The sequence below is a fragment of the Vigna radiata genome, chromosome 8 (assembly GCF_000741045.1).
Source record: "Vigna radiata var. radiata cultivar VC1973A chromosome 8, Vradiata_ver6, whole genome shotgun sequence".
Taxonomy (NCBI): Eukaryota; Viridiplantae; Streptophyta; class Magnoliopsida; order Fabales; family Fabaceae; genus Vigna; species Vigna radiata.
The window spans coordinates 14307439-14333808 of NC_028358.1; the positions used below are offsets into that span (position 1 = coordinate 14307439).

The 26370-nt window shown below is 29.9% G+C and overlaps 1 protein-coding gene and 1 long non-coding RNA gene across 5 annotated transcripts; one reads left to right on the plus strand and one right to left on the minus strand.

Annotated features, from left to right (window-relative positions):
- Window positions 1–947: 947 nt before the first annotated feature.
- On the minus strand, window positions 948–5001 carry LOC106769739. 4 transcript variants are annotated; one of them, XR_002669028.1, is made up of 6 exons: window positions 4865–5001; window positions 4284–4487; window positions 2912–2964; window positions 1495–1550; window positions 1299–1397; window positions 948–1205 (listed from the first exon to the last, which is right to left on the minus strand). It is a non-coding gene; the product is annotated as an uncharacterized LOC106769739 (long non-coding RNA). The 4 variants fall into 4 exon arrangements; XR_002669027.1 differs by having other exon boundaries at window positions 1709–2964; XR_002669029.1 differs by having other exon boundaries at window positions 1709–2964; window positions 4752–4965.
- A 10510-nt stretch (window positions 5002–15511) lies between these two features.
- Window positions 15512–25342, plus strand: LOC106772641. The gene is made up of 3 exons (XM_014659174.2): window positions 15512–16288; window positions 23399–23567; window positions 24280–25342. The coding sequence occupies exons 1-3, from the start codon at window positions 15512–15514 to the stop codon at window positions 24747–24749; spliced, it is 1416 nt and encodes a 471-aa protein (XP_014514660.2). The 3' UTR covers window positions 24750–25342.
- The last annotated feature ends 1028 nt before the right edge of the window (window positions 25343–26370 follow it).

Sequence of the window (26370 nt, forward strand, 5' to 3'; positions counted from 1 at the left end):
AATTATGTTATTTCTAAAATTTAATTTGAAGTTTTGGACTAAAATTTAATTAAAGTTTTAGAGTGGGGCTAACCCACTTTAACCCTGACCCTAACCCACTTGAGAGGGGGCTTTGGGGGTTGGGGCTTTTTTCTAGCCCCCTACTTAAGGGGCTTCTTAAAATAGGGCTTTTTCAATAGTGGGTTAGGGCTGGCCTTGGGGCCATGGGTTAAATTGACACCTCTACCTAGATGGCATGTATACTCGGTAAAAGGGAAAGCCTTTATGATAGATGTCCATTGGTAGTTATGATAAAAGCATTACTTGTTGGTGCATGATAATCAAGATGGTCCCGCATTCAGGTATAAATGATGTCAATTTTTGTTTGGTTTGAGGAGTTTTTTAAATATGCATATACTTGATGTTTAATGTTCACCTTATGAGTTTAATGTTCTTTTCCTCCATCTTTTTGTTGCTTTATCTTTATAACTCTAATATAACTTCTTTTATTAAAATATACAAGTGTCCATATATTATATTGTCAATTTTTACTATAATATATTGGTTATGTTTTTAAATTTCTACCATTTAATTTAATTTGTGATGTGTTAGTTTTAGATAATTCACTAGTGGAAAAACAATATTTTATGACGTACAAAAATGACTTTTTATGACGTAGTTTCTAAGAGTCATAGTTCTGGACGTCATAATAAGTCTGCACATTTTATGACGTAGCATAAATCTACGTCATAATAGCTTAAACATATTATGACGTAGTTTCTGAAATCCGTCATAATATGCACGAAAGATATTATGACGTAGATTTATTAATATGTGATTTTCAAAACTAATGTATTATGACGTACATTATTTAGTACGTCATAATATATGTTTTTTTTTAAAAAAAAATAATAATTATTATAATTGACATTTAATGAAATTATTATCATCTTCTCATCCAAATTCAATGAAACTAATAAAATAGAATTCGTTCCAAAAATTAAATTGTCTAATAATATTTAATATATCATGTATACATTAAACTATACATTAAATCTAAATATTACATTAATATACATATACTTTTCAATTTTGGCCAAGTTTCTACTAACTCAGGATACCACCTCCAGCTGTGATATAAGTAGAGTTGCCACTTCCACTTCCAATACCAAGTTCACAGAACCTTCTATAAGGCCTTCAACAAGGATATCCTCGACTCTACATATCTAGAAAGGCAACATACAAAATTTTTAAGTTTCAACTGTAGATATATATTAGCACAACCAAATCTATTGCACAATCAATACTTCATAAAGTACCTGAAGTGTGAAAGATAGGGAAGAGTTCACATTGCAATCATTAGGGGGTGAAGTAATTCGTAGGGGCAATCTTTATTGTCACAGTAAAGCTTTGGAGTACTGTCAACCATAAAGGTATGGAAATTTAGCAGAACTACAATCAAAATGTGCTGAATGAGAAATCACCTAANAATATTTTGACAACTTCCANACGTACACATCATCAGTTGTTGCATTCTCCNATGGACCACGCAAGACAGATCCAGGCCCAACCTATAAAAGATGTAAAAAATAAAGTCAAGTTGTAGAGCTAAGACCAAATAATGCTCAACCAAAACATAAGCACAAACAGTATTATCATCATTGATTAATTTCCAACCAAGTTACCACAAAGGTTTCATTTAAAAAGATGAAATTAACAAGAATCAGACCCGAAGTGGTGGGAGAACCAAAGCATCGGAAGAGTGCAACTGAGCCACCATAAGAATGACACAAGGAAAAAAAAAACAGTCCATTTTACCCCAAATAAAGCCCAAGATCTTGACATGGTGTAAAGAGAGATGCTATTAATGTTCAGTTGTCATTATGAATAAAAAGAAAAAGACATGGTGTAAAGAGGATGAATATCGAAGTCTTTCAGCTGAAATGACATTGAAAGTAGAAGAAAACGAAAAGAAGGTCCTGGAAGCTTATGCAGAAGTTGATGAATTGCAGAAGCAGAACAAACTCATGGAAGAAATCCTCCAGAAATGTAATGAAGAGCTCAGGCTTGTTACAAATCAGAATGAATTAAAACTTCAACAGCTCTTGAACCAAATAGATTCAAAAGAAAAGAAAGTGGAAATGATGTCTCAAGAACTAGAGATCAAGTCCAAGCAACTTGAAGAAGTACAAAGGAAAAGGGATGAAAAGGATAAGGCATTAACAAAGCAAATTCAATTGCTCAGAATTGAAATTAGAAAACTGATGCTAGAAGAGCATGCATTATCTAAAGCTGATCCAACAGAGCTCATGACTAGGATGTTAATGCAAGAGAACAATGATGAGGAGATAAGGTTTGACAACCTAACGTCAGCATTAGAAATCTTTAAGACCCAGCACAATGAATTAAAACGTAACTTGCACGTGGAACAAACAGAGAAAGAAAATATGAAGGAAAAAATATCTCAGTTAGAAGGAGAGCTGAAGAAGAAGGTAGATTAACTAAGTGCTGTAGAAAAGAGGCTCAAAAATAGCAAAGGAGCGACGGTCAAAAATATGAATTTGGCTTCATGGAACTACGAGAGTGTAGCGTCTTGTTCATCCACTAAGGAACACGATAAGAAGTCAAGATCGGAAATGCAGATGGTAATTTTCCAGCTCCTTTGCTAAAATTATAAATAAGAAAGTTAGTGCCACTGTCACATACTAGGACATGTTACAAGTTATCATCACAAACACCCCCTTACCAATACTCTATACAGTAGAGAATATTGAGTAATCTAGTTAGGACATAGGACCAAGCAGTTTGATTGAAAATATATTCTGAAATTATGCAGTGTTTATTCTGAAATTAGCTGTTTGATGATCAGTACACCAGGCTAAAAATTATGTGCTATCTGCCAATTCATAATTGGAAAAGTTTACTGCAATACAATTTGTCTGGTACATTCTGCATGAAATGGAGTTGTCTGGTACAATTTGGCACCTATATAACGAATAAAAAGAAAAAGACAGTTGCACAGATATCCTTCACATTCCAAACATTGTTTTTTTAAAACAGATTGAAATTATAAGGGCACAAGGATCACAATATGAAGGGATGACCAGGAGGAAACTTAGCATTTTATAAAAGAATTCATCAGAAACAAAAGCAAATATAAATAGAAAACCTTTAATTAAAAGTAATAAAGGCATCGCTCCTCCCCCTAAATACATTAGAATTTAGAAGATTATATATATAATTTACATCGACAGCAAGAAAACTCCTTAGCTATAGCAAAAATACAAGTCAAGATCAAGGGGAACAACCAATATGGATTCAAATGACCAATAATTAACTGAACATGTCAATATAAGCAGAATATACATCAAACAAATGGATTAAAGGTATGAAAGCCGAACCGAGAAGTTAATGTCTTTGGCTCTTCAATGCTTTAATCTTCAACAATATCGTCAGTGGGAGTTACTCGTATTGCCTAAGTTGTTAACTAAAAATATCCATAACTAAAAATATCTACTACTGATTTATAAAGTTTGAAAGTAAGTATATAAATCGTATATCATGGTATTCCATATTTTTAGGTATAAATATTGGCAAATCATAAAATATTATTAGATCTTCAATAACTAAACAATTCAAACAACTTAATATAAAAACAATTTGAATATTATATGTTTGGGTGTAGTCAGGATTTCAGGGTTATGCATAACTACTTAATTTATGTATCTAAATGATTCACCACTTTCAACCATTTCATTTTGTATATTAAAGACAAGACACAAGCAATGGAAAATCTGATATGTTTTGATTGAAACGGATAATTGTGAGCAGTCCTAATCTCATATCAGGAGTTGGGATAGAAATTGAAAAAAAAAAACACATGTTTATGAAAAAAAAACTCATTAAAAAAAAGACACTCATGAAAAATAAGACAAGACTAAGCTTTCCCCATGTTTGTTTCAACCCATGTAGGGAATGCAAATACTCTAATGCAAGAACCTAACATTGAATAAAAACTCATGTTCTAGACAATGTAAGTGAATAAAAAAGAACCAAAGCTATATATTCCACTGAATGAAAAGTAATAAGTTATCAAGAATGAAAAATCTCATATTAGCTCTCTTAGACATTTAAACAAACAGTTTATGCGCAGAATTAACATATAATATTCAGAATTAAGACAAAACAAATTAATATAAATTCAACATTACATGAATCAAAGAAAAACAACCAAACAGAGACGTAAAACAGTATAAACACAATAATGAATCAAATAAAAACAAGACACAAAGGAGAAAAGATACTTAGCTTTTGAAGCGCGTGGAAGAACCAAAGCTCTGATTACCACCTCATGGAAGAGGCTCCAAGGAAGAGGACTAAATACGCGACAAGATCTGATTTAAAGGTCCTTGAAACTTCTCCGAGAATGAAACGCAGCGGAATAACGAGGAATTATAGATCGAGAGAGATTCTACCAAAACGTAAGTGCGATAACCTTCGCAGTAACCCTAGGCACAAATAAAAGAGAGAATTTGAAGGAGAACGAACCAAATTAGAGATAGGACTCAAAAAAACCCTAAATAGAGTAAAAATCCTAATCTGAACCGAAGGAACCCTAGAAAAGGAGGAAAATTAAAATGAACCGATTAATCGGTTCAAAAATGAGATTGAAAGGTGGAAAAGAGTTTTCAATCAAAGGAAAAGCTTTAAAACGGAGCAAAAGAGGATTTAATTGGTGAAACTTGAAGAAAATGGTGAAAGGATGACGAAACCTTAAAAGGAGATGAAAATCATCGGTGGAAGAGGAAATTTGTTGTTGAATAAGCTGAGGCAATGAAGAAATATGAAATAAGATGAGGAATTTGTGAAGAGAAAGGAAGCTTACGGTTGATGGTGAGCTCTGAAGAAGAGAATACTCTCCGAAGAAGAACGCAAGAATGAAGAGAAATTCGGGACCAACGTGAAATAGCGAAGAGATATTATGACTGGTTTCTAGAGATCAGTCGTAATATATTTAAAAAATTTCACCTTTTGTCTAACACATTTTATATTATGACGGATGTATAAAAATACGTCATAATATATTTTACTTTTATTACGATTCTATACGTCATAATAGGTACGTCATAGTATCATATTTGCAAATAGTATTTATGACCATCAGTTCATTCCATTATATTAAAGATGAGATTTGATTTATGCAGGTTAGATTTAGAAAACTTATGATATTGTTTTCTTAGTTATAATGCAGATTTCTAATGAAGAGGTTAAACATGTTAAGATTTCCAAATTACAAAAGATGATGGAGACTCTGAATCTTGCATTAGATGCAGCTAAACTTGCAACAATTAATGAATGCAACAAAAATGCAGTTTTGCAAAATCAGTTGCAATTATCAGTAAAGGAAAAGTCTTTTTTAGAAAAAAGAGCTTGTTGCAATGGATGAAGTGTAAAACCGCACCAAAAATTGTACATTTAATTTCAATCTTTTATTTCAATTTTCACCCTTAAGTTGTTTATGTGTAAATATATAGTGCACTTTAATTGTGTTAGTTATTTGAATTCATTTTTCTAAATACACATTTTTGTGTATTTATTATATATTGCATATATGTTTTGTTAATTCGAAAGTTCTGTTTGTCTCTTATCAAATACATAAAATTTCTAGGTTTTGGATGCAAATATGAGATTATTTAATTTTTTTTTATAAAGCTATAAAGTTACATACGGATTTTTTCGTATGTAATTATATATGGATATTCCATACAGATTTTTTTTGTATATAATTATATATGGATATTATATACGAATTTTTTCATATATAATTATGTACAGATATTACATACGGATTATCCGTACATAACTTATATACTGATTATTAGTATATAAATAAATTATATACAAATATATCCGTATATAACTTTATCTACACTCTTATTATATATGGATTTTTGGCAGTATGTAATATGTATATAACACCACTTTATATACGGATTTTAGAAATGGTTGTATATAACAATGATTTTTCTTAGAGTACATTAAGGAAAAGTATCTAATGATACAAAAGTACATTTAATGTATATTCAATCTTGAATATGGACAAAAATAAGACAAAGAAGAAGTTTGCTAGACCATACGACTAGAAAGGGACTATCAACTACTATTTCTTCTCAATATCTATATATAAAAGACTTTTTAAAGAAAAAAGGTTAATCATGATTATGAGAATGATAATAAATCTCTTATTTAGTAATCCTTAGCTGTGAGTAAGAACGTACTATTTCGTTTGTTACCAACCTAAAGAAAATTCCTAATCTTGTATTTATCTTTAGACATTATCCTATTTTAATTAATAGACTTATGATAAATTAATTACACTCTCTATGTAAACAAATTGTTTAGTCAAGAATGATTAAGTCAAAATAATACTTAATATTTAATCATGAGTGACTGTGTTCAAATAATACCATAATGTTAATTAGAAATGACTCCAGTCCGAATAATTGTTTAGTATTCACTCAAGAATGATTATGTTTAAATTTAGTGTTTATCCAATAATGAAATATGATACAAATAATACTAGAAGTTATTGGAGTCTAAGTAATACTCATATTTTATCTTATAACATTCGTATAGGAGTAGAATTTAATTGTATTATCAAGAAGATAGTTGATTTTTTTGATAAACTATTATATAAACACTTAATATAAATCTCTCTACTTTCAACCTTTTTAATATATTATTGACATAAAGAAAAAAGTTTTCACTAAAACACATTTTAATTTTATTTTTCATAATGCGTCTATCAACTTTAATTTGTATTTAATGTTCTTTATTAAAAGACTACTCTTACGAAGAACCTGTTAATAGTCTCTTAATTGTCTAATATATTTTATCAGATCATAATTTGTAAAACATTTCAAACATTTTAAATGGACAATTCAATCTTACCTTTTTATATATTTTACATACGTTGACGGTATGAATAAATTATTGAATTATAACTAAAACTTTTAATGAATTACTTACAAATTAATAAATATATTTCAACAGAATTAAAATAGAATAAATTTTTATTTTTATTTCTTAATAAGTGTGTTAATAAGTGTGGATTTATCTATGTTATTTAAATCCCCAAACAAGGCTAATGAAAAATCTTTCTAAAAAATGTTTTATAAATCACTTTGATAAAATTGATAACAATATTGTTTTCCGATAAGTTAACAAAATTGTTTTAAATTTTGTTCACACCTTCTAGAGTTAATAATATTTCTTTTTAATTATCCTTAAATTGAATATTTAATTTTAAATTTTAATATATATATATATATATATAATAAATAAAATTTATGAAATTTAACAAGAAAAAGAATGCTTATATCTATAGATTATTTATTTTATCTAAATAATCACTATTTTAGATTATTACACGAAACTAAATATAGAAATATATTTATAAATATAATTTACAATCTTTTAAGTTTACCGATAAGGTATTCATTAAATCAACCATCATACTATTTTACTTTTCATTTTTTTTATGTAACATCCGAAATATTCAACAATATTAACATTGTCATAGGGTCTTTTATTTAATAAACTAAAATACTTAAATATAATAATTATCTAAATATAATATAATAATAAAATATATACAAAAGAAAGAAAAATCTAACAAATTCTTTTATATTTAAGAATTAAACTACACTAAAAAATTTGTCAAAATAAAATATATATTTTGTAGGGAGGTTCAATATACACATTGGTAAAATATTGTTAGCTTTGGGTTAAGCTCTCATGTATTTGCGTTTAGTAGCATTCCAAAAGACCTCTTAACAATTGAAGTATCTTATGTATATATAAATCCATGTTCATCTATTTTATTTTATCTGATGTGGGTCTTTGTTTGTACCGAACATATATATATATATATATATATATATATAAAATTTACAAAACTAACCAAAGAAGAAATCTTAATCTAATTATGTGCTCCATCTCCATCAACTAAAAGTTGATCCAGAGAGGGTTCTTCACCTACTCACATCATAAAGATGATTATTGCAAACAAGCAAACACAAAAAGCAGAAAAAAAGATAAGCTAATGTTATCAAAGAGTACACATATAATCATTTATAAACATCAATTATAATTTAATCATCAATAACTAATAATTTTTATAAACATCCAAGTATTTGACTCTAGACTAACAATTTAGATACATGTATTGATATCGAACTATAAGAGCTTTGCCCTGGAGATGGTGTAACAACAACTCATCCACATTAACTACCACACTCTAAGATTAATTTGTCAAATATTTATAGCCAAAAGAAATGACCATTAAACTAAGAACATATTGGTACTCTCCACCACATAACTATCCTTGTTGAGGCTGAAGTTATTGAGAACGTTAGAATAACCCCTAATCACTTGCATCCTATATCAATACATACACTTATACAAAACCATCTTAAGGATTTATCCTTGAAATCCTTATAACATCATATACTATTTCACACTCATCATTTCATATCAACTTTGAATAAAAAACTTATATATGCAACATCCATTTAACCTTCACCACATTTCCAATATAAGCAACATAAGCATCAACACTTCACATCTTAACAAACATACCTTAAAGAGTGTAACAAAAACAATTACAAGGAACTTATATGCCAAACCAAAGAATTGAAAGACCCTATAGAAGCAAGAGAAATGTCAAAAAGAGAATTTTGGACAAAGCACATGCGTTGAGTGACACATCCTTGCTGCTGAGAGGTATTCTTCTCGCAACTTTGGCGCCTGATCACTACCTAAGTGCAACTAAGCACCAAACCTTGCGGATTTTTTCACTTCGGGACATCGCTAGACTATCGTTTGAGCATCATACCAGAGTGTACAAAACTAAGCTAATTGATCCAAATGTACTTCATACCTTTCCAAATGATCAAAATATTATCCTTGGCATAAAAATTGATTTGAAAGAAGGTTTTTAACTCAAAGGGAATACTAATTTGCTCAGTTTTTCAAGAATTTAGTTCATTCAATCAACTAACTACTACAAATCACCACTAAATGGATTTCATACATTTCAAACCATATTTTTATGAACTAAATGGCTAAACAAGTCTTAATTGACTCAAAATAGACATCAAGACCCAAGTTCCCTCCCAAAACACATTGCTCTAGAATTTCACTTGTCAAAACCACAATTTATACCCAATACCTCACTCTTTACTTCAAAATCACAATAGCTTCTTACCAAATATGACCTCAAACATTTAGAATCATACTTTTCTTATTTTAGATAACATACATTCACATCAATTTCAAGCAATCACATTACCATACAATGGGATTCTTCAGCACGTTTTATATATATATATATATATATATATATATATATATATAACTATATCCTCATAACTTGGCAACTTTAACTACTATAATAGATCTTTCAGCTTAGAGAACTTTATCTACACCTACATACCATGGAAACATGATCAGGGTATGCGGTTAGAACCACTGATCAACAAATATTATACTAGAAGATTAGGAAGGCACATGCGACAGGAATGTTCACATGCATGGAAGGAAATGTACAACTGAAGAAAAGAGTAAAAACTAACTTATTATTTTAAGAAAACTTATTAGAGGTAAAGGAAGATCTTGCTACCGTGATCACATAGGCATTTCCTTATCTTCAAAAGGATAACTCAGGAGTTAGAACTTGAAGAGAGAAGGAAGAGGTTACTCGATGAACGAGTTCTAAAGAAATGGTAGGTGTTTTTAAATAATGGACTTCTTAAAAGAATTTTTTTCATACCTTTTTGTTTTTAATATTAAAATAACATGATATCATTATTTAAACACTTTATCAATTCTTAATACTCTAGTTTCTAGTTTCTTACATTTGATAACGGTTAAATATAGTGAAAACTATGTATGAGATTAAATTCCCTTGTGTTATATATACAAATAGGTTCCTCTATTTATAACAGAAGAAATATAGGCCAAGTCTAAAATATAAATAGGAAATAATAACAAACTAACTAGAGATAAAAGATAGAGAAAAGATAAAGATAATATATCTAGCACTCCCCTTCAAGTTAGTGTAAACAAATCATATGTATCAATCTTGTTACTAATATAATCAATAAAGATTTAGTGAAAATATTTGTTTTTGCACTCGAGTGACACTAAATTGTTAATGATTTACGAAGATGACATAAAAGACAAAATACTAACCCAAAAGACTTTGAGCAACAAATTTGGGAGGTTGCTCCATATAAATCTCGTTTTGTGAATCGTCGTTGAGGAATGCATTATTGACATCCAATGGATAAAGAGGTCATTTTTGAAGAGCCACCACAACTATAAATAAACTAACAAAAGTCATTTTTGTCACAGGAGAAAAACATATATGGTCAGGTCAAACTTAATGGTGATAGAAGGGAGGTCAAAAGATATCGTAGCGAAAGAAGTCATTGATGAACAAGAGAGGGAAACCTTAAAAATTCAAGATTCTCCAATAAAGGCACTTGAAAAAGGAAAAAGAACAACATTGATTATTTGAATAGATGTCTGAAAGGAGACGGGATGTGCGATCAAGCACGATGAACCTAAAAGAGGAAAAAAAGAGACCTTGACACTTTAAATCGCTGCGAGACTTTCCACCATGCATGACAAAAAAAGGGAGCAATCCACAACTTCAAAAGGCAAAGGCATTGAGAGTGCATAAGAGTTCCGATGAAGGTGTATGATGGCATGATGGTCAATATAGTAAAAATTATCTATGGGATTAACCCTCTTGTGTTAAATAAATACATAGGATCTTCTATTTATAATAAAAGAAATATGGATTAAGTCCAAAATAGAAATAAAAAATAATAATAATAAACTAATTAAAGACAAAATAATAAAGATAATATATTATTTCATTTCTATAAATTAAATTTTAAAAATTAAGATCACTAATTCTCAAATATTAAAATAATCTGAAAATATTTTGTTTATAATAATAATATTTATTATTTATTTGATAATAAGAAAATTAAATTAGTATTAAAAATAATCTAAAAGTATCTTAAATTGATAATAATAAATTTACAAAGTTATTCATTTTTATATAAAACTAAAATTGTCGTTAGCTTTAGAAATCAACATTCTACATTTATTAATTTTTATGAATAAATTCAAATTAATGACAAATGATAATAAATTAAAAGTTTTATTTTAGTTCATAATATTTTTATTTATTCATAGATGTTAACATAATAATAAATATTCTAAAATTTTCGATTTATTTTTAAGATCGGTTTCCTGAATTACGATAAAAAAAACATTAAAGTTAGGATTTGGTCCTAAAAAATGGTAATTAGAGTGGTAAATATTATTGGAGAAGAGTTTTATATGCCTGTTTGGATCGGGTTATTTTACTGTTTACCGGAGATGCAAATGTTCTTAGTATTTGGTTGGTGTTTCATTCTCCACCTCTAATAGTTAAAAAACTTTTAATATTTAAAAAAAATAAAAAGTAAAGTTGTCAAAATTCTTTTTCTCAATGTTGTAAGTGTGCACAAATATTTTTTCCTTCATATAATAAATTATACATTTATGAATTTGTTAATAATGTAGTCAAATTTAAAAAAACATTAAAATAATAATATTTAAAACTATTAAAAAGTTATTAAAAGCTTTCATATCAATTTTAAATACCATATTTTTTAATAAATAAAACAAAAATTAAAATTTTATTTTATACATAAATTTTAACAAAATAAAAAACTAATACAATAAATTAAATATTTATAATTAAATTATATAATCATAAACTAATACTATAAATAATACATTTATAAATAATATAATCAACTTACAAATAATTATAAAAATTTAAAATTTAAAATTTATTGTTTATATTAACAAAATTTAATAATTATAAAAATTAAGTTAACTGGTTTTATTTAATTTTTTTTATAAATCAGACTGTTAAATAATATTAATAAAGCAACATGTAAAAAAAAAGCATATTGCAAATAAAAATAAATAAAGCAACATTATTAAAGCAATGTAAAACAACAACAAACATTAATAAAGTATCTAAAAAGAGTAGTAATAGATTGACACGTCTACCTGTCACTTACATTCATTTGATACGTTCCATGTCACATTTTGGAAAAAAAAAATTGCACAATGCATGTGGGTGTGGGTAAAAGAGGAAAAAAAAATTTCACTAGTGCAAAAGCAGTGTCACGCGTTTAACGTTCAACCACTCAATAGTCAACCTTAAAAATAACTGGTGGAATTTTTTTAAATAAATGTAAGTCGTTTAAAATTGTAATTCAACGTAAAAGGATATAAAACATCGAATGCCCCAGATGTTAAAAGGTTAGTGAATTCAATAAATATTTGAGTGGGATATTGAAAATTCATTCACTTTATCTTAGTGCGCGAGACCTCTTCTCTACTCAAACTTTTCTAGAACGAAGTTTGACCCATCAAATGTAATTTTTCTTTCATTTGATGCAAATGCATGTTAATTAACTACTTTAGATATGATTTTCATTTGTTTTCACCGATTATTTTCATGTTCTTGTCCTTCATAGGCGCATTATGTTTTCTCTCTCACTAGTGGCAACACTTTATTCGATGAACCTAACTTTTGAAGGTTAGTTTTTGTTTTCGTTTTCGTTTTTGTTTTGAAGAACTTATTTGTTAAACTTGTTTGTTGTTTTTTTTGTTGAACTTGTTTGTTGTTATTGTTTGGTTGAACTTGTTTGTTTTTGTTGTCTGATTGAACTTGTTTGTTGTTTTTTATTATTCTTTGTTGTTGATTATATATTATCATTCATAGTTTATGCTTTATAAAATACCAAAAACTGAAATTTGTTGTTTTTTTTTTGCTTTCAGGTCTCGTAGAGTTGTAAAAAAAGATCATAATTAATTAAAAAAATAATAAAAAAATTATTAACGTCGTATATTGACAAAATTCGACGTTAAAGTAACGTCGTATATTGACAAAATTCAACGTTAAATTAACATCAAATTTTTTAAATTCGACATCAATTGTACGAGTGTTTGGGTTTCGGTCTTCTTTCACTCGTTACTCAAAAATCCCATTTAGATTTTCTTTCTTTTACGCATTATTCTTCATCGTTGGCGCCCTTAAGCTGCTTCAATCGGTGGTGTGTTTGAAGTAGGCTTCTAATCACCGCCTTCTTGTTTTTACAAGCTGATTTTGTTTGAAAGATGATAATAGAGAATGCACATGATAATGTATAAAAGGATTGAAAATATTGGATGGCTCGACTTTTTCAGAATCACTGGGTACAAACCCAATGGCCACTCTTCTCATTCTAGGAAGGTGGTAAGGACTCAAGATTATGAGCGATAGGAATGCAATTTCTCACTCAAATGTCAAAGATAAAGCAAAATTGATTTTTCTGTTATTGTCTTTCAAACAAAATCAGCTTGTAAAAACAAGAAAGCAGCGATTAGAAGTCTACCTCAAACATACTACCGATTGAAGCAGCTCAAGGATGCCAACGAAAAACAGTGCATCGAGAGAGAAAGAAAACCTAAATATGATTTTCGAATGAGGAGCGAAAGAGGACCGAAATCCAAATTTTATTTTTTCTCCTTTTACCTACACCCAGTGTGCAATTGTTTTCTCAAAAAAGTGACATAGAATGAGTGTAAGTGACACCGTGTCAACCTATTACTACTCTTTTTTATATGCTTTATTAATGTTTGTTGTTTTTTAACATTGCTTTAATAATGTTGCTTTATTCACATTTATTTGCAATATGCTCTCTTTACATGTTACTTTATTACTATTATTTAATAGGTTTGCTTTATAAGAATATTAAATAAAACGAGTTAACTTAATTTTTATAATTATTAAATTTTGTTAATATAAACAATGCATTTTAAATGTTTATTTTTTTTAAAGTTGAGTATATTATTTATAAATGTATAATTTATAGTATTAGTTTATGATTTTATAATTTAATTATAAATGTTTAATTTATTGTATTAGTTTTTTATTTTGTTAAAATTTTTGTATAAAATAAAATTTTAATTTGTGTTTTATTTATTAAAAAAATTTGGTATTTTAATAACTTTTTAGATAATTTTAAGTATTATTATTTTAGTGTTTTTTTTAATGTTGATTACATTATTAATAAATTTATAAATGTATAATTTATTGCATGAGAGAAATAATATGTGTACACACTTTAAGTAAAAGAATCTTAACAACTTTACTTTTTGTTTTTTTAAAAATATAAAAAGTTTCTTAATTACATTATAATTTAGACATTTTAGAAAACTGTGGAGTTACAATACTAAGGAGTTAGAAGTGCAGGATGAAACACCCTGTTTAGTTTTGTAAATTTGAAAGGTTCTGTGGACTAAAGAAAAAAAAAAGAGGGTGTGAGTTTACAATTTCCTATATATGAGAAGGAAGGATGAGAAAATCATCTCATGATATGTAAAATTACTCTCGTACCCTCATTTTGTTTTATGTTTCTCCCTTCATTTGTCTCTGTTGCATTTGAAAGAAATAAAATAAGCACCTATGTTGTCCTCTTTTTTTATCCTTCTCTCTCCATTTTATGTCTATGTTGTATTTGAGAAAACAAAAAACCTATACAACATCTAAAAAACAATAAAAACAATTATTATAATAAGAATAATAATGATAATAATATTTATATTTATATTTATATTTATGTTACATTTATTTTATTATATGAATAAAATAATAATAATTTAATATTTTCTATATATTTTTCAATGACATTTATTATATTGTATACAAACTTTTATATACTTTCATCTTAAATCTATTCAAATTACATCCATTTTATTAATCAAACAATCTCATTTTTAAACTTTTTTTTTCTCTCAAATTCACTGTAAATCTACTTTGAAATCCAAATCCTATTAAGGTAAGGTACTCCGCGAAGCCCCACCCTACCTGCCAAAACGTGACTGATGTTTCCTCTTGTTTTCTACGTAGGACCACCAATTTCAGGTTACATTAATGGAACACAAACTTTTATCTGCCGATATAAATATAAAAATAATTATTCAGAAAAAGAACTTCACAAAAGTTACCCTGAGAAAATTAATTGTTAATAAAATCAACTAGTATTTTCTTTTCAATTTTTTAATGTATCATTATTTTCAACTTTTCGTTACTTTATATATATTAATTATATATATATAGTACATATTTATGGTGATTTGAAAATTAAAAACTAAAACATCTTATAAATGTTTATTAAATAGTTTTTATTACATTGTTTAACCTTTCTAAAAAAAGCCCTAAATCATTATCTATAAGGAAACCAGATAATTTCAAATTCGATAAAAAAAATTTAATGCAACAATCATTTTTCGACGAAATACAATGGTCCCATACCAAGAAGATGACATATTTTCCACGTTATCTTATCCCCCTTCACTTTCTTCTCCACTTCTCTGTATCACTCACTCGTTACTTTTTACTTCCATCCAAATGGCCCAAAACAGCTATAACGAGGCCCAAAGTCCAGAAACGTCCGAGCCCACCGAATCCCGCCCCGTCGGCGGAACTGAGTTTAGCTGGTGCAAGGCTGTTCCCATCGGCACCGGCGTCACCGTGCTCAGCCTCCTCCTCTCGAAAACACCCGAAATCACTATTCTCAAAAATGCCCTCCACAATCTCCAGAATTCCCATCCTATCCTCCGCTCCAAGCTCCACCTCGACCCCTCCACCAACACCTTCCACTTCCTCATCCCTGCCTCACCCAACGTCCAACTCCAACACTTCGATCTCGCTTCAACGGCTAGCATCGTCCAGGCCAACTCCAATGGTCACGATGATCCCTTTCACACACTCCTCGAGGACCAGATGAACCACGACACTTGGCGCGATTATGAGCCAGGCGACCTCGACGTGCTCTACGCCTCCATCTTTACCCTCTCCCACGACCGTTTCGCCGTGTTCCTCCGCCTCCACACCGCCGCGTGCGACCGTGCCGCAGCGGTGGCGCTGCTCATGGAGCTCCTGCGCCTCTTCTCCGGCGACGGAACCGGCAATACTGGGGAGAAGAAGGTGAGTTCTGCAATCGAGGATCTGATACCCGAGGGGAAGATGCACAAGCCTTTCTGGGCGCGTGGATTGGACGTGCTTGGGTACTCGCTCAACGCTTTCAGGTTTTCGAATTTGAACTTCGTGGACGCCGCTTCGCTTCGAAGATCGAGGATAGTGAGGTTGCACCTGAATGTAGAAGAAACCAAGAACCTTCTAGCTGTAAGTTACCAACTCAACCTTCTTTCTTTTTTGTTCCTTGCTTTCGTAGTGGTATGAAATTCTAATTACTGTTCTATTTGTTAAACGAAAATGATATTTTTTATTTGATGAAATTTATACAAATACGTGCCTGTGTGGTTTTTGTGGGGTTTAAAGCATTTTTATACAATTTTTAATATATATTTTTTAATTCATTAATGCTCATGCACAACCATTCTTATTTGAGGTAAGTTATATATCTGATAAGTTAATTAGGTAAAATACATCATTTTAAAGATTTTTCTCATGCTAAATGATATTTCATTCTTTTTTTTTTCTATTGTAAAAATATCGCACTTACTTTTCGTATAAATTATTTTAAATTATATTAATTTTTGCAGTTTTTAAGTAGTTTGAAGTGATCTTACAGATAAAGTAATTATAAATGTTAAAAAAGGATTAGTTTTATACTAGGTGAACTTTTGTAAAAATCGGTATAATTTACTCAGTTAATTATTACTTCTAAATAATATACATCTAACTTTTCTTTTTATGAATATAGAATTTATTTAAATAGTCAAGACAATGATTTTATTTTTTCCGTTAGAAGTATTGTTAATATAATATTTTTATTTTATTCTCTTGATTTTCTAATTAATTAACGTAATAAAAGTACTTAATTTTTAAAATTACAGCGGTTAATGTTCAATATAAAAGATATTGTTGTCTTTTTTTTTCTTTGACTTATTTTTACTGTTAACAGACTAATAATAAACTATCACATAAATCGTTATAAAAAAGTTGTAAAAAAAATTATTAAAGATATATTTTTTTTTAAATATATTTGGATAAACTCTGGTCCTTGTGTTTTAACTTTTATAAACCACAACCTGTAAAACTTGCACGGTAAACGGTTTAGTATAACGGAAAAGATGTATAACATTTCTTTTACATAATAATTAGACATAATGACGTGACTTGCGGATAGCAAGTGAAGTCTCTGATTAAAACCATTTACCCCATCGGTTGTATAGATTAGATATAAAACATAGAGCTCTCCTTTTTATAGGACCACCAAATAAGGGGCAAAATAAAGTTCCAATCTCCAAAAAGCTTGCTTTCAATGTGAGTTCCGATCATGATCAAAGTGGGTTTCATTCCAACAAGACTTCAATTTACTCTTAAAACACCATAAACTAGGTTTATCCTATCAAGACTTCAATTAACTCTTAAAACCTCACACGTTTAGTGTTGGAATTTAAGAGTATTAAAGACCGTTTTCAGATTCATGTTACAATTATTCATGAAGAGTTATCATTCATGAAAAGTTACAATCATTCATGAAGAAATATAACTAATTAGAATATGATATTTCTTGGATTTGAAAGATGTATGATCAACATCTATATAAAGGGATGCTCTCCTCTATTGAAAGGAGAGACTTTAGTGACTTTTTCTCTAGATTCAGTCATTCTCTTAACACACAAATCAATTCTTGAGAATCATATTTTTGTTTAACGTTAAGTGAGTATCATCATTGTATTTCTTCTCTATATCTCAAAAGCGGATTTCATAATCCCCTTTACTCTTATAAGGGACGAAATATTGCTTTTAGGAAAGTGTGTATTCACGCCTAGAAGATTATATCAAGTCTTCCTTGTTGTTCATCTTGTTTCCCTAGGTTCTTGGAAAATTGTTCTAATAGTCTAAAAGCAATATATTCTCTAAGATGACAACAATTTGTGAGATGTCTGCAAACTTTCACAAATTAGACAAGTTTGAAGGCGTTGGTTTCCGACGATGGCAAAAGAAGATGCATTTCCTTCTCTCAGCTCTAAACGTGGCATATGTTCTAAGTTCTCCCTAACCCAAAGAAAGTGAAACCAAGACATTGAAGGAACAACGAAAAAGAACAAGTGGGAGAATGATGGTTATGTTTGTCGTGGTCACATTCTGAACGGTATGCCTGATCTTTTATTTGACATATATCAATAGGATGTTTAATGTTTGCAATGACAATTATAAGGACAAATATTGCTTTTGCGATAAGCTAAGTAGATATACTAGTAACCCTAGTCTATCACATTGTCAAACATCACGTCGAGTACTTAAGTATTTAAAGAAAACTATTAATTATGAATTAACGTATAGTGGTTATCCTTCAGTTTTGGAAGGATATTCTTATGCAACTTGGATTACAAATGCAGAAGATCACTCTTTAACTAGTGGTTGGATTTTCCTCCCTAGGGAGGTGCAATTTCTTGGTCATTCAAGAAACAAACATGCATTACAGATTCCACTATGACTTCAAAGTTTATGCCTCAGCAGAAAAGGAAGCCGAATGGTAGAGGAATCTCATGTTCGAAATACCATTGTTACCAAAACCAATATCACCAATAACAATACATTGTGACAATGTTGTAACATTGGCTAAGGCTTATAATCAAGTATACAATGGCAAATCAAGACATATTGGTGTGAGACATAGTTATGTCCAAGGACTCATCAAAGAAGGAGTTATTACAGTAAATTTCGTACGAACAAAGTTTAATTTCGTTGATGGATTTACCAAGGCATTGACTAAAGATTCCATTTCCAGAATGACAATTGGAATAGGAATGAAGCCCACGCTTAACCACAAGTAAGGGAATCTTAACTTAACGCTTAATATGACATTGAGTCTTAAGTTCAATAAGATTTAATCTCTTATTTGATGATTGAAAGCACAAATTATTATTTCAAGAGTGCTTTAGATCTGTGATGCTTAGGAGGTTGACTAATTCTTAATTGATTTCTTGAACTTATGTTTTGTCACAGAAACATGTTTACTTAAGAAATCAAACTATGTAAGTGCGAAGTTTGGTCGCTTCAAGAAGTCAAGGGGGCATGACTTTGTTGCACTTATGAATAGATATGGACGCATGACCCTATTGTGTCAAGTATAACAAGAATATGTAATTTATCTTATATGTAGAATATCTTCAAGACTTCATTATGTATTATGTTGGTTCAATCGTTTCGACACAATAAAATACAAATTCCTGAAATGTGTATTCTACTAAGTGAAAGTTCAAGTTTATGTACACTTTCATTTATGTGTAAGATTGCAACTATTAAATTGATGTTTGTGTTAAGTAATTATACAATACTCTCAAATGGTGGAGGATTGTTGGAATTTAAGAGTATTAGAGACAGTTTTCAGATTCATGAAGAATTACAATTATTCATGAAGAGTTACAACAATTCATGAAGAGTTACAATTATTCATGAAAAGTCACAATCATTCATGATGGAATGTAACTAATCAGATATTGATATCTCTTGGATTTGAAAGATGTCCGATCAACATCTACATAAAGGGATCCTGTGCTCTATTGAAAGGAGAGACTTTAGTGACTTTTTCTCTAAATTCGGTCATTCTCTTAACACATAAATCAATTCCTGAGAATCATATTCTTGTTTAACGTTAATACTAAGAGTGAGTATCATCGTTGTATTTCTTCTTTGTATCTCAAAAGTGGATTTCGTGATCCCCTTCACTCTTATAAGGGACGAAATATTGCTTTTAGGAAATTGTGTATTCATGCCTGGAAGATTATATCAAGTCTCCATTGTTGTTCATCTTGTTTTCCTAAGTTTTTGAAAAATTGTTCCAACATTTAGTCTATATTAAAGGTCTAAGGACACCATAGACTCGCCAGACCCGATAGTCAGGATAGGCCAAGTTAAGTTAGAAGGTTAAGGCAACTAATTCACACTTAAGTTGAAGATGAACCGATTCAAATCAAAGGTCGAGACAAATCGATCCGAGTTGAAGACCAAGACACAATACCCTAAATTAAATGTCAAGATGAGTCATCCTGATGTGAGGACCAAAACAACCTAGCATAGGCTAAAAGGTGACAAAAACCAACCCACATTGAAAGTCATGATAATCATCTCAAATCAAAAGTCAAGACAAACCATCCCAGATCAAAGATCGAAATGAATCGTCTCTGCCTCGGGATGGGCCGACCCTTTCAAAATACCTATGTTTAAACTTTACCAGAAAAAAAGGAAAATCTATCTCCACACGGGATGGAGTGCTTAGCATATTTTTGTGCAAATACCCAACTCTATACCTACCTAACTTTCGTTCTAATACCCAAATCTATGTCACGGGATGGAGTGGTCCACAAACTTTTGTTCTAATACCCAATTCCATGTTCCTAACTATTGGTTTAGAAATATAAAATCTAATGCAACTAGAATAAAATAAATTTATATCTATAAACATTGTTATGGCCAAGACAATAAGGAAATGTTAAATTTGCTGAATATACAAAATTAAAACAAATATATTCATTGAACCTAATTTATTATTACTGGAAGGAAATGAGCTAAAAATGGAAATATAAAGCATAAGGAAAGTGCATTCTATGTACAATAAAGCTATAAATGTGTGCACAAAATATTATTAATGACCAATTTTGAAACTCGTAAGTTGTGTAATAACATTTTAGGTTAATAGTATTTTTAGTCTCTCAACTTTGATGCGAAATTGGAATATTCCAATTTATGTTGGAAACATTGATATATTTTTTTTTCTTAAACTTTAAAAATGAATGGATATAATCCTTTTAATCTAATTATGTTAATTTTTTTTGTGTCAAATTTTGAAGTAAAAACGTACCAGTGTACACAATTCAGATGTTAGCATGAAATGCATTTGAAGCGTAAAAAGAATTTACCGTAATTCAGTTAAAAAGATTATATTCATTTATTTTTAAAGTTTAAAAATCAAATTGTATCAAATTTTCGGACTTGGATAAATTATAATTTCACATCAAAGTTCAAAAAATCAAAAGATACTTAACTCTGACCTTTTCTATGGTTCTTGAAGTAGTATGCACGGAGGATTGAGAATAGGATAAGTCATGGATAATAAAATATTCAACTTCCTTTTTATATCTTCTTGTGAGTCCACTTCCAAGGACATCTTTAATTCCTCAGTTGCTGATTGAGCTTCACATAAAAGTCATCATCATTGTCAAACTATCGATTACCCGAGGCACTGGATATCATTTGCAAATATATTTTGGGCCTTTTTCCAAAAGGAATTACATGTTTTGAAAGACCTCAGTGTACTCAAAATATTGGACTCTACTAATTGCCAAAGTAGAGCACAAAGTTGAAAATCAGTTTTCTTCCAGGGTTGAATTTGGTTTGGTGGCACTCAACTCCCATAATTTTTCTAAATGATCATAGAAACTCTTAGCAAAATAATGAGGATGAAGTTTTGATGATGCTCAATACAAGTCAAGAGATTCAAGAAGATCATTTGAAGACTTATCTTATAATTCAAAGCTTTTGTAATAAATATAGTTGAAGGAACTTAGATTTTTGTTGGGTTTTGATTCATGTTCTTCCAAAATATGTAAATTGTTGTTCAGAATCGAAAACTCTCGGTTTTAATCGATTAAACCCAGTTATAATCGATTAAAAATGCTACAGAGGTTGAAAGCTCAATCAATTCTGGAATAATCGATTAAAGCAAGTTTTAATCAATTAGCTAATCCATTAATTCTGAGAANAGAGGTTGAAAGCTCAATCAATTCTGGAATAATCGATTAAAGCAAGTTTTAATCAATTAGCTAATCCATTAATTCTGAGAATAATCAATTAAAGCTAGTCGTTGGGGTTTTCTAGCCTTTAAAAACTAGCTCTTGTACTCATTTTAATCAATTAACACTATTATACTCAAGATTAATCAATTAGCTAATCGATTAAAACTTGCTTTAATCGGTTATTCCATAATTGATTGGGCTTTCAGAGTTTTTAATTGATTATAACTAGGTTTAATCGATTAAAACCGAGAGCTTTCGGAATAGCAATTTACATAATTTGGAAGAACATAAATCAAAACCCAACAAAAATCTAAGTTCCCTCAACTATATTTATTACAAAAGCTTTGAATTATAAAATAAGTCTTCAAATGATCTTCTTGAATATCTTGATTTGTATTGGACATCATCAAAACTTCATCTTCATTATTTTGCTAACAGAAACCTTGGCGAAGGAACTAAAATTTCACTGAGATAGACCAAGACTAGTAAGTTCTTCCATTTAATTATTCAGAGTTTATGGAAGAAATCCCAAAAAAAGATGATATAGCGCCTGAAGATATGATGAATGGGACAGAGGCAAGGACACAGGCCAGAATGCAGTAGAGAAGAGTAAAAGAAAAACAACCAGGGGTTCAAGAGAGAGAAACCTAAGGGTTCAAGAGAGAGAACATGAAATTAATGACTCTACTTGCATGACTCCCTTTTCCACGTGTCAATACCATGGCCAAAGATTCAGTAGATTCTTGAAAATTTCTACTTTTAAGAGTTGGAACATGAAGAGTTCCCGTTGTTAAAATTTTTATGATTGGAACTTGACAAGTTAAGATTTGATCCCTAATATGATCATATGAGATCATTGCCCAAAGGATCATAGCCTTATTTGTCCAACTTGATTTCTTCATGGGAATGAGCGTTTAAAAACATCAGTAGTTCTTCAACAACAAATTGACTGTCAACAATAAAAGGCATCATATCATGATGCTTAACATATAATAGCTTGTGGGTAGAATCATAAAGACACTAATGTCGTTTGCGAAGATACCTTGAGCCTTCTTCCAAAAGTGGTGCTAGTTTAAAAGTTCCGAGGATTCCCAATGTATTGATTTTCAATATATTGCCACAATATAGCAAAACGTTGAAAATCCAGCTTTTGCTGTTGTGTAGAGTTTTCTAATGAGATCTCCTTCACATATTTTGCCAAGTGATCCTGAAATCCTTGGCCAAGAGACCAAAGTCCCACGTAAGCTGTCGAAGAAAAATATTAACTGTAATACTATGTTCTTTTTTATCTCTAGGTTTTTTTAATTAACATCCATGCTCTGGATAACATAAGAGAAAAGAAATAGTATTGGCCTTCGTGCCTAATAAATGTTTTGCCTTTTCTAATTAACATCCATTCTTTCAAGGTGTCTCAGTCTGATTGTTGTGAAGTGTAAATATGGCATCTACTCTAGAGTCTGTTCTCCTTTTTTGCTTATGGTCTAATGAATTTGATAGATTAAGTTAAGTGTGAATGATCATGCAGGGATGCAAATCCAGAGGAATTAAACTTTGTGGGGCACTTGCAGCAGCCGGAATGATGGCATCCTGGACCTCTAAAGGCCTTCCTAATTATCAAAGAGAAAAGTATGCTGTTGTAACACTTGTTGATTGCCGCTCACTTCTTGATCCCATCCTTCCCAGCAACCATGCTGGTAAGCCATATTTTGTAGTAATTATTTGTTTCCTTAGTTATCCTGCTGCTGCTACTTTGACATCATGCCCAGCTGGTTTATACATACATGCCTTCTTTTTATTTTTCAGCCTTTCATGTTTGTAATAAATTGGAAAGATTATTGTTTCTTTTATTTGTAATAATATAAAGATTTTTAGTTCCTCTATGTACTACTAATTTTTAAGTGAAACTGCAAGACCTTATTAAATTCACATATATTTGAGTGGGCTACAAAGTGACAGCTGCAACATAAACAAATATCAAACCTTGTCAGTGTTCCATGTGTCTTGAATTCTTTTATGTTATTTTAGTTTTTAGAGAGTGGTAAAAGCATTCCTTGGATGGACAGGAAGGGAAGGCTGCTCCTTGTACTATTGAAATCAAACTTTTTCCTATCATTTGTTGCAGGTTAGTTAATTAATTAGTCGTGTTTGGGATATAACATAAAACTATCCAAATATCTCAGTCTAAGTTTTTGGGATAGTTGATTCGTGACAGATTAGATAACTTCCTGATGCTTGTTCTTTTGAAATATGAAAGCTATGAAATTGGGTACCCCTAAGGCACTGGTCTTTTATTTTATTTTCTTAAAATTATTAATAGTCCGAGCATACAAAGGAATTTTATACATTTTTTAATTTCTTGGTATAATTTAACATTCTGCTGCCAATGCTTTCCATTGTTTGATTCAGGATTTTACCATTCCGCCATCCTGAACACACATGACGTGTGTGAAGAAACCTTATGGGAGTTGGCAAAGAGAAGCTATACCTCCTTTGTAAATGCTATGAACTGCAACAAGCATTTTTCAGACATGTCTGACCTGAACTACCTCATGTGCAAGGCTATTGACAACCCGGGTTTGACACCTTCATCGTCACTTAGAACTGCCTTGATCTCTGTGTTCGAAGATCCTGTCTTTGTTGACTCGGGTGAAATAGCTGGGGAGATTGGTTTGGAAGACTTTGTGGGCTGTGCTTCTGCTCACGGTGTTGGCCCATCCTTAGCCTTATTTGATACCATACGGAATGGAAAGTTGGATTGTGCTTGTATATATCCATGGCCCCTGCATTCAAGAGAGCAGATTGAGGGACTAGTCGATCATATGAAGAGAATACTTGTGGAAGGTTGTAGCAGTGAAAATCAACAAACTGAACCATAAGCCAATTCTGAGGCTGAGCAAGGGACTAGTCGATCATATGAAGAGAATATTTGTGGAAGGTTGAAGCAGTGAAAATCAACAAACTCAAACTTCGATTCCACTTCCATTTCAGTTTCTTTGATTCTCCTTTAAGGAGGCCGGGTTTTTAAAATGAAGGGAGAAATATATATTACAATTCTCAGTGAAGGATTAAAGACATATGCAAGCGTTGCCATTGCATTGTTAAATAGCATTTGAAATCCAAGATTTCTTTGGTTTTAAAGGTTATTGATTTATTTCATTCTCAATTCGACAATCTTAAGACCGAAATAAGTTAGAATGATAAAGTTCCTTGGTGTAGAAGGTGTTTCCATGGAGGAAGTAGCCATGAGTTGGAGAGGAGAAGTACTCTGGTTTCCAATAGCTTTTAAGAGAAACCAAGTTTTTACAAACCATGGTTTCTTTTAGAGGAAATTTAAGGGAGAATTTTCTCCTTTCGAAGCAGAAATGTGTTTTCTGGAAAGGCTATTTTGGAAGTGTCAAATTGTTCATTTCAAAATTAAATTTGATATTTCTGAAATGTTCTTATTCAAAGATACATTTTTGCTACCGGATCCGAAACACACAAGACCTATTATGAAAATTTTTTTTTGAAATTTAAAACATAATGCTTTTTTTATTTTTTCTAAATTGATTTATGGTACAAATAATATGGAACCGAGATCTGATAAAGTTGAGGTATGTTCTGAGTGATGATGATATTGATATGGATTATAATGAATGGAAGATGAAAGTAGTTCACAAAATTGTAGTAATACGATTATAATAGACAAATTATTACTTAGATGTGTTTGTGTTTGTATGTATTTGAATGATATTATTTACTATGATAATATAATACGTTATACATGATATTGCAAATATTCTAGAGAGGATAGATTTGTGAGATAATTGAGAAAAAATTTAGATTTCTTTAAAAAGTTCTTATAGACTTTTGAAACAATGTATTATAGTTGTTTTATTTCCTTAATCATTTTAACTACTTTTGGAATAATGTATTTAAACAATGTTATTTTAAATAAACTATACATGTTTAAAAGTTAAGATTTTTTTTTTTTTAAAAAAAAAAGTTTACACGAAAATTTATAAATATTAAGTTTTTATAAACTCATGGCATTGAGAATTTGGAGCACTACACAATCTATGCACTACATTAAGTTCTCTTTTAAGAACAAAAGTTAAAAGATTCCACTAATTAAATAAATAATTTCAACAAGTATAAAAACCTCTTTTGATTATAATGAGTAGAAAATCATTTCTTAATATCAATATCTATGAGTACTCTCAAACTACTCCTAATTATATCATCTTAATATTTCCCTTACTTCACATAAAAACATGTTATAACCAATTATATATATATATATATATATATATATATATATATATATATATATATATATATATATATATATATATATATATGATAGAATATGGAAAGTTATTTAATAAAACTACAATATACAATATCTAAATTGATGTAAAATTGTTTAGATAGTATGGTCAAAATTATATTAACTAGTCGACAATCATATAACTACAAGTATTAAAATATTTAATGACCAATTTGAAGTTTTGATCA

Excerpts from the sequence above, each read along its gene's own strand:
- LOC106772641 (XM_014659174.2), top strand. The coding sequence starts at position 15,512 with ATGGCCCAAAACAGCTATAACGAGGCCCAAAGTCCAGAAACGTCCGAG. Across the intron at positions 16,289-23,398 it reads AAACCAAGAACCTTCTAGCT|GGATGCAAATCCAGAGGAAT; the intron begins GTAAGTTACCAA and ends ATGATCATGCAG. Across the intron at positions 23,568-24,279 it reads CCTTCCCAGCAACCATGCTG|GATTTTACCATTCCGCCATC; the intron begins GTAAGCCATATT and ends TGTTTGATTCAG.